Source organism: Cololabis saira, chromosome 3 (assembly GCF_033807715.1).
Source record: "Cololabis saira isolate AMF1-May2022 chromosome 3, fColSai1.1, whole genome shotgun sequence".
In the NCBI taxonomy this organism is placed as follows: Eukaryota; Metazoa; Chordata; class Actinopteri; order Beloniformes; family Belonidae; genus Cololabis; species Cololabis saira.
In genome coordinates, this window is record NC_084589.1 from 17845075 (window position 1) to 17854692 (window position 9618).

Here is a 9618-nt window from a genome sequence, read left to right on the forward strand (position 1 = left end):
CTTTCTTTACAATGGACCAGTCAGCTGATGCATAATGTCTAGATTCAACTGGAATTCTTTATTTTTAGAAAAATTGTAAAATATTCATTATTATAATCATACCTTACTCGCCCCTCTTCCAATATCATTTCATAATCTAGATATATGTTAGGCCAAGGTTTTTTGTGGTGGGTAGGGTTATTTTCCACTGAAAATAAGAGTTACAGTAGCTCTTTCTATTCTGATGCTTGTGGTTCAAGATAATGAAATATTATGTCTATAACTTCTGTTCCCTGAAGGAGAGGAATGAGGTACAGCACATGTAGCATTGGTTATCACGCCATCACATGTCGTGACTCAAGACACCTCTAATCACGCCTTTCGGCAAATTACAAGTGATAACAAGTGGGAGACCCCCTTCACACTGAAATACAACCGTCATCACGGTCATCCTTCTGTTAGATAGCCCCTCTTCACCAGGCCCAGCTGCACTGTGGGGCAGTCAAGTGTTGTACCTCGTTCCTCTCCTTCAGGGAACAGAAGTTATAGACATAACATTTTGTCCCCATTTCAGTCGATTCACTGGGTATAACACATGTACATATACAGTATACAGGCCCCCAAGAGAAGCCACTGAACCGAGGTCAAGACCAACACTTCAGTGCTGAACAAACCCAGCAGAAAAAACATCGTGAGCCACGGAAGGGGCTGTCACATCTAACTGGTAGAACCAAACAAAAGTGTGGCCAACTAGTGATGACCAGTTGGCCGGAGCACATATAACATGCACAGAAACTCCCCTACACAGAGCCCATGAGATCAGATCCCAAGAGGAGACACCACATTTAACCACAGGTCTCAATCTGCAGTCACCTCTAAAAAATACAACAACGAGGGAGTGAGAGCCTGGTATCATCCCATCAAAACCCACATGACAGGCAGATATTGCAGCCACATAGACTCTAATTTTGGAAAATGATAGACCCTGTTCCCTGTTCCAACAAATCCTAAAGAAATATTCAACTTTCACAACAGAGCACTGAAATGGAACAACATTTACATTTCAGTTCTAGGACCACTGTATTTATTGGCATATAAGCCTCTTGTGGAAGGTGCCTTTGCACTCTGGTTTGTTGCCACCACTGCTAGAGGAATGCCCTCTCTCTATAAGTCTGACTTTTCAACAGGTAAGCATGAAGCTGCCACGGTATTGGCTGTGGAAGAAAGATATGTTCTCCTGCCTGAGAGAGGAGATCTGGGCGTAGAGGAAGCTGCCAGCACCAGTTTGTGTCCCAACTGACACTGAAAAAGGCAGTGGAGAAATTTGCAACCGTTCTGTGCTCTGAAACACGCGCTCAGGGTGATACAGAGCATATGTCCAGCTGGAGAAAGTGAACTACTGGCTGAGGTTAAGTGAGCTTTTCCAAAAATTCACGGAGAACCCCAATGCTTGATTGTGTGTCAAAATCAGAGACAATTGTTCTGTGGCCTGGTCTCTGGAGCTTTCCATCAAAGCCCAATTATCCAGACAGCTAAACCCCAACGAAATATCTGCAGAGCTGCCATCAGACCTTTACAGCGGGATACACCGTTTAATATATGGACTCAAAGGTGAAATCAAAAATGACTCTCATTTACCTGACACTGGGTTTGTAAAAACGGATATATGCTTCACGAACGGCGGTAGCTTGACGATTACTAATAAGGAAGTGATAATGGCTAGCGATTGGCTGAGCCGACTGTGAAACAATCGTATTAGAAATAAATGTAATGCTTGATATAAACTTTCCTGGCATGGTACAGAAAAATGTTCCCCCCCCAGAGTCCTCATGAATGGGAAATCAAATGACTGAGACCAAAACCAGGCTGTAAATATGTTTATTTCTGCTCTAAAGTTGGACATTTTAACATAGGATTCAATCCACCCTCTATCAGTCAGTCAAGAAATGGCAACAAAACTTTTTCCGCATGAGCATCAATGTGGAAGTGAGATGGTTGGCACTTTGCTGCAACAGGTGCAGACGAAGCGGGTGACAAAACGCACAAGCTTCAGGCTCCACGAACACTCTCCTGACGTGGACGCTGGCAGACACACTCGTTGAGCAGCAGTGACCAGCACCGACACGAGCACTTAAGTTAAAATGACATTTCTTCGAGGTTGGGGAAATCCGAGTTAGCTCGGAGCTCCTAGTTAGGCTGACTCAGCAGAGGTGAGGAGCGTGGGAACTGAAGGATGACCGGGATGAAGGTTGAATTTAAATGTGGGCGGGCCTCCCACTTGTCATTTGGCTAAAGGTGTGATTAGAGTTGTCTTGAGTCAGGACATCCGAGGGCGTGATATTCTTTACCTTTAGTGTGTTGTACTGAGTGAAAAGACTGAAAGGGAACTCTTACATACATACTCTTTATGCAGTTGTGATAAGATGGATCGGTAGACAGATGTATATTTTCCTACTCAAGTCACTGCAGGAACTTGGATAACAGAAATGTCAACCACAGCCACTTTCAGCTCAGATTGCACTTGCTGATCTTCCTTTGTAAACTTATTTTGAGATTTAACTCTTATCTTAGCCCATTAATGCCAAATGTATCATCGTTGAAATGTGGATTTCTCAGATCAATGCACTACCCACAAAATCCGAACTTTCCTGCAAAATATGATGGATATCTTTTAAAGATCCCATAAAGACAAAATTCAACGAACTAGAATTTTTCAACCTATAATTAAATATGTCAAGTTTCACAGGCCGGCAAGCGATTTTACTGAGGCTTGTCGTCTTCCCTTTTCTTCCACTTCCATCTTCCCTCCTTCCTTTTCGCCTGCATACATCAACACCCAAAACTAATTAAATACAATTATATTTGATTTAATGAAACTAATTTTATTTCTTCATTCATTTACTTACTTATTAGAGTCCACGGGTTGTTTTTCTTTGCTCAACAACTGGAACTAACAGTACGTCCTCCTCTCCTGCCTCAGGGTGCTGTGATCACGCCAGCCGCAGCCATCGAGCCCAGTTTGTCTCTCCACCCCTCTAGTGTTATGGCTCCTCTCACCCAGCAGATGAACCACCTCTCTCTGGGCCCCACAGGCACTGTGAGTTACCACTGCAAACCTCCTCCAGATCACACAGCTTTGAACCAACATGTTTGTATTTTACTCACATTTGTTTTCATTATCCAGTAGTGATTCATACGGTGTCCCCAGAGCATGCTGCACAGACCAAGTCCTTGTCGAAAAACTTAGACACTGACCTTTTCTGTCAAGGGATGCAACTAGACAATGTAATATATTGTGATTTATTTATTTTGTCTCGTTATACTTTTAAAAATCCTCGGGATATACAAACGTTAGCATCAAGTTTTGGTTTGGTTCAAAATATTTAAGAACGCACTTGTTTGGTGAGGTCCCATCAGTGAATCCCCCCCTCCATAGTACCATTGTTACAAAGTGTTTCAAGGTCATATTGCTTGTGTATTATTGCTGTCTTTGCCCCTCCTTCTGTCTCTGCAGTACATGTCTGCTGCAGTGGCTCCTATGCAAGGAACCTACATTCCCCAGTACACTGCAGTACCTGCCTCTGCCATTACAGTGGATGTAAGTACAAAAACACAGTCACCCACCTAATATACAGAGTCATTTAAAAGGCTTCATTGTGCAAACCAAATTGTAAGTGTGTGTCACATGCTTGATGATTGATTGCTTCACCAAAGTCCCCAATATAACAAAGAATTGTTTTAGTGTGCAAAAGAAAACCAAATGTATGATGATCAGCATTGCTTTGTTCTTGGGCAGCAAAAGAACCTTAGATCTTATAGGTACAGTATGTACATTAGGAATTGAATTAGTTTTGCAAAAAAGAGTAATGGAAATCCACCTAATAAGTTAAAGAATCTTAAACGTTCATATAAAGCCCCAAAATAAAGCAGCAATTATACAGTTGTGACAAGGTGCTGCAGGGGGGCCAGTGCTTACATTGAAGATAAAGGTATTTGTTGTAAAATGTCCTCCTGCAAGACTTTTTTGTAATGAGCATAACTCTCGTAGCATCTCGTCCTGTGAGACTTTTCTTCAAAACGAATAAGATCTCGACTCCTAAGAAGATAAGTGAAAAGATCTTTAGTTGGGAACAAATTATTGTGACTGCCGCTACCGCTGTTGCAAAAATAGTTAACAGAAGACGAAGACAGTTGATCATTCTCCGTACCCTCCTCTATCCCAAGCGCCAACCATCTAATTTCCAGAGTCTCATGCAGAACCAAGATTTGTTGCAGTTCCTCAACTGTACACTAGAGGCTGGCTGCAAAAGCTTGATCAACCTCCATTCATCTCCACGTTAAAAAGTCCAACTTTAGAGCAGAAAAAACACATCTCATCCTGGTTGCCAGTCTTGTTTGATTTCACATGACAACTCTGAGGGAGTGAACTTATTTTGTACCTTGCCCAGAGAATTTGTATAAAGCAATAAATGTATTTGTAACATGAATGATTGGCAGCGAGCAGAGCCAATGGCTGGTCACTATCACTCCTTCATCTGTAATTGTCATCCTACCATGCTTAGCAAAGCAGCCAGTGTTTGTGTTAACAGCGTCGACTAAACGCGTCTGTCATTTTCAACATGTCAAACAAGATATTCCCCTGTAAACGTCTGCCAGCAGCTCTGGAGATATGTCCATGTTGATCAGCTGAAGGAGCTCACATCGCTGCACAGTAGAAAAAAAAGAGGCTTCAAAACCTCTCTTCAGAAACCGATGGCTCACGTGACTTAATGCTTTGCCATCACAATTTTGCACTAAACGTGACTATCTACACATTTGAATTCCCCACCCCATAAAAGCCTTACAGGGTTGTTACGACATTTGACAGTTTCTTCAAATTCTAGGTGTTAATATACAGGTTTTGCGCAGTTCTGGTGGTAATGACTATAGAAATGAAAGCTTTTATTCATTTCGGTGTAATATCTGGTACCTGACTTTCTTTGCTTGTTTCTGTGTGTGGCCAGGGTGTGGTATCAGACCCATCTCCACAGACAACTGTCCCCTCCTCGCAGGATGCCAGTGGGCAGCAGTCTTTATCTGTGGAGAGTACAGTTGACCACGCCACAGCCTACTCTTACCAACAGACTAAGTAAGTGTGATGAAAGAACACTGATTTTCTTTTTTGTCTTTATGTACAACTATTACAACTATAGATGCTTGGGTTCGGATACATTTTGACACTGATACTAATTTTTGTTATATTAACTTATCATTATTATTATAACTTGGTAATAATGTGCAGGTAACCTCAAGGTGCAGACTCAGCAGCTCATTCCAAGTTAAAGGAAGTCTTTAGAAACTAAATGTGATTTGTGTAACTATTTTTTTTTCTCAAGATACTAAAGTGGTTGATCAATGGACCCAAACAGGTGTTTAATGGTCAGGTGTGTTACATTTCTTTGTTGTCTCTACATCAGTAAAGTTAATAAAAAGTTGTGGTTTATTTACATTTGATATTTGCTTTTGGAAGCTTTTGCTCTGAACACACATTATTCATTACCCCACCCTTAAAAGGAGACTTCATGAGGGCAAATGTAAAGAGTTTATCAAAAGATATAATTCTTTCATCTTTTGACTGATTCTTTTTTTCAAAATAAAAGTTAAAAAAAAGTTCCATACCATTTGTGGAACATTATTGTTTTGGGCATTTGAGCGTATGATAAAGCCACCAGAATGACAGGAAGGGAAAGAAAGAAAGAAATGTAAACAGAAGACTTGGAAGAGCTCATGATCTGAAGCATTAAACTTCACCTGTTAAACACATGAAGTGGCCTGATGGCATGGACATGCATTTCTTATATTGGCACTGAAAACAGAAGCATAGTTAAGTCAACTGAACAGGCCTTCATGGGTCTTTTTTTAAACTACTTGTGTCATTCAACTGAGTTCAGACTGACTGAGTTGCATTTTTGCCAAACTGAAGATAAGATAAAAGGCAGACGGACCCTCACACAGGCACTATTAAAGACAGATGCAGTAAAGATCTGGCAATAAAGGACTCCCATTGAAACTAATAGTCCTCAGTTGAATTGCATTTTGATGCTTTTCATTTTAAATCTGTTTTTATGTTGAAACAGAACCTTAAACATGAAAGCTGTGCCACTCTCCGAACATTTGTTAAATTAAGCACACGTCTTGTTAAGCCTGTTTGGTGTATATTCTGTCAGTTTTCACAGAAAGGTTAAAACTGGTGAAAAAGGTGACACATTTATTTCTATGGTCTTTCTGGACAAATTTTCCTTTTCCAATAATGACTTAGGATTTTGTCTTTCATCAATATTCTATAATCCCATTAGGAAGGGGTGCCAGTTCGAGCGAGACTATTCTTAAAAGAACAAAGAAATGTTTCAAACCGATTTAAGTCATCTATAATTTGATCGTTAACTTATTCTATTGTAGGTATTTTTCCACATACATACTATCAATTTGCACATCAAATGTGTGTTTCAGAGCTTGTGGAAGTTGTGATAAAATGGATGACAACTCCAGATAGACAAAGGTTAGATTGTTGGATGAATACACGAGCTTGACTCCTGCATCCCTTTATGGATTATACTTCTCCTGTGTTGCTCAGATTGTAATGCAAAATAAAAATAAAAATAAATCATGTTGATTGGTGTAAGCGTGAGCCTTATTAGCCACAAAAACAACCTGGAATCACAGCAGAACTTAAACTGGATACATTGTTACAGGATTCAAAATATATAAGCAAGAAGGAGTGAAGGGGAACAGTGGTAATCCACGAGTCTTCATGCAAGAGAGTGCTAGTTTGAGATTCATGTGCAAAATGGTTTCCCCGTCAGTCTGATTTATCATCCCACTCACAACTCTTTACTTTTCTGTGGCACTCTCACCTCTGAATGGGTATTGTTAGGCATTAAGAGTACATGTTTAGAGATGCATGTGTGTTGTTGTTCCAGACTGCCTTTCCTGTCATACCATGTGTACATTCCCATGTGTTCAAGAGAAAACAACAAAAACAATTGACACTTTTAATATCTGAATAAATGCAACTTGATTTTCTGTTGAAGCCGACTTGAAAAAGAACTTTTCAAAAATCTTATTTCAGTTGTCAATAATGTCTTTCTGCCTCCTAGATAACCTTCTAGTGTCTTTTACACAACACAGTTGTCCAGAGAAAATGATCCATGTCCTTTAGAAACCATAACCAGCTCCAAAGTTTCCCCTGTCTCCGCTTTTTCACTGATTTTTTTTTTTTCTTTGTGTCCTTTAGATAATACGTTTGGTAAGGATCTTTGCTACGTTGCCTTTAGACGGACTGCATGAAGGTGATGGAAACAGTGGAAACGGCAAAGAACAAAAACACAGAAGTGATGTGGACAATGCTGAGGGAGAAATGATTCCAGGGTGCAGAGGCACCAACAAAAAAAAAGACAGAGTGAAGAAAAAAATCAATTATCCTTCATACTTGGCTGAAAAAGACAGACAAAACAAATGATTGTTGAACTAGAGGACACTGGAATCAATCACAGTCCTCAACTCTCATTTGATCATTTTTCACCTTGAAACTGGACTTTGCTTCTAAAGGAAAAAAAAAGAAGAAGAAAAAGACTGAAATGAAAAACTCAAAACTGTACAGAAAATTTAACATTTGAATGTCCAGATAGATTTTCTGAATTTTTTTATAATATAAAAAAAGAAAGAAGGAAGCGAAGTCTAGGCGAAAACAGGCTGTCTTCCTTTGATATCAAGCTACATTATTTTCTTTCTTTTTATTTGAGTAGTTTTCTAGAATATCAATGTTTTCGTAAATCTTTATTGCCTTAATTTTCTCAGACTTTGGGAAAGAAGTTTCCAAAGTACTGAATTTAAAAATAAAAAAAAAAAAAGAGAGAAAGAGGTTCAATCATTTGAGATGGTTTTTGAGAGCCTCTGAGATGAAATCTACAAAGCTATCTGTACAGGATTTAAACAAATAGGATGTATTTGTATGAAGATGAATCTTGAATTATGTGGTGCAGTGCAGGTGATGTTGGTTGGTTTAGATTAAGAAAATCTTTATTGTGACTCGTGGGAAGGATCAAGCCAAAGGCTTGAAAAGGCGGTTTGGTTTGGTTCAATCATGGATAGAAGCTCTGTTCTTCACTGCATTTGTATTTTTTGTTGTTTTTGTTTTTGAGTGCAATCTTTTTAAAAAGGTTTTTGCTTTATTTGTGCTTTGCTTGTCTCACTGCATAAGGAGGAAACAAATTATTTCTGCCTTTGTCAAAAATAAAATGAAAAAAAAAAAGCTGAGATTTTTAAACGTGCAAAGAGCAATAGTTTTAGTATAATTGTTGGCAGTTTCATGCGTGTTTCTTAACTAACGCAGCCTACAGGGGGCATATTTTATACCAAAGATGAAGAAACTATGTTGTGAAGAGATCTTCCTTGTGTTGCTTTTTTTAATTATTATTATTATTTTTACCTTATAAACTAAAATGGTCTTCTTGCTTGTCATCCTGTTGGCGTGTGGGAATATTTTATCACTAAATGAGAACAGGAGGTAAGTCTAACACAAATGCCTCAACCTCAAGAGATGGTTTGTTTGTCATGTGATCAAACGTGATGTTGATCTGAACCATCACGTCTAAGGAGAGATCCACTCCCCTGTGGGTTATTAGAGTGTACTTTTTTAAGCTTACATCCATCTTGGGCCTCCTTAAGCTGCATTTACCAACATCACTCTTTAAATGTCAACACTGAGATCTTCTATCTCACGATGACTGCTTCCGAAAATACCAGATATTTTAAATGTTAAAATTTGAAATGTATGCTCTTAGTCAAACAAGCTGCTTTATGTCACTGTCTTGCCAAACACCAGCCACTGAAAAGGTGAGCATCAATGATTTCTGTATTAGTTAAGGGCATTTCTGTAAAAAATCATTTCTGCTAATTCAGATTTTTTTTTTTTTAATGTTTATATGTCTTTTTTTTCAGAGTTGATTTTAATGTTTTGAGCTGCTAGTCATTTTTCAGTATTGGGGATATAGGTTGTCTTGTGCTGGGTGTGTGTGGAGAGACATGCACCTCCAGAATGACAGGGATGGACCTTTTCAAGCCAAAATGAAGACTTAAAGAAATAAAGATCCAAATTATTTGTTCTTAATACAAGCGCATCAGATGACAGCGAGGGGAGATGGGGAGAAGAGAACAAAATAGTGAACTCTATATAGACTTTGGCACACGCTGGCTCCAAGGTCGGATTGTCGCCCTCCACCAATGAAAGGGAGCCAGTGGGGGACGACACGACAGATGGACAAAGAAAAGGGAGTTTCAATAAAATCAGTTACAAACCTCTGGAAAATAAGTTATCAAATGGAAGGATGAAATAAAAAAGAACAAAAGTAATATTTATGAGATCCTTTTTTTTGTACAGGTGTAAAAGAAAATGCAACAGAAATAACTTTGATGATGCTATTTTTTTATTTGCTCAGTCACATGCCTCCCATGTCTTTCAAAGTTGTGATTTTGACTGTCTGTAGAACTAGTGGATATTGCTGTAGTTTCCGATGTGTCTTTCTGTTTGTTTTGTTTTTGTTTTCTTTTTAGAGAAAAACTTTCAATAAAAAAGAAAATCTTTCAGTAAATAGTCATTTC

At 38.9% G+C, this 9618-nt stretch overlaps 1 protein-coding gene across 3 annotated transcripts in view; it reads left to right on the top strand.

The window, feature by feature from the left end:
- LOC133426545 (RNA-binding motif, single-stranded-interacting protein 3-like) overlaps window positions 1-9589 on the top strand; it is a 144935-nt gene extending 135346 nt beyond the window's left edge. Inside the window, exons 12-16 of one of the 3 annotated variants that reach the window (XM_061716390.1) lie at window positions 2960-3076; window positions 3494-3577; window positions 4983-5107; window positions 5355-5402; window positions 7253-9589. In XM_061716390.1, coding sequence (XP_061572374.1) covers window positions 2960-3076; window positions 3494-3577; window positions 4983-5107; window positions 5355-5361 — 333 coding nt within the window. In that variant the 3' untranslated portion in view covers window positions 5362-5402; window positions 7253-9589. The remainder of the gene's footprint in view (window positions 1-2959; window positions 3077-3493; window positions 3578-4982; window positions 5108-5354; window positions 5403-7252) is intronic. The other 2 variants (XM_061716389.1, XM_061716391.1) reach the window with 2 other exon arrangements.
- The last annotated feature ends 29 nt before the right edge of the window (window positions 9590-9618 follow it).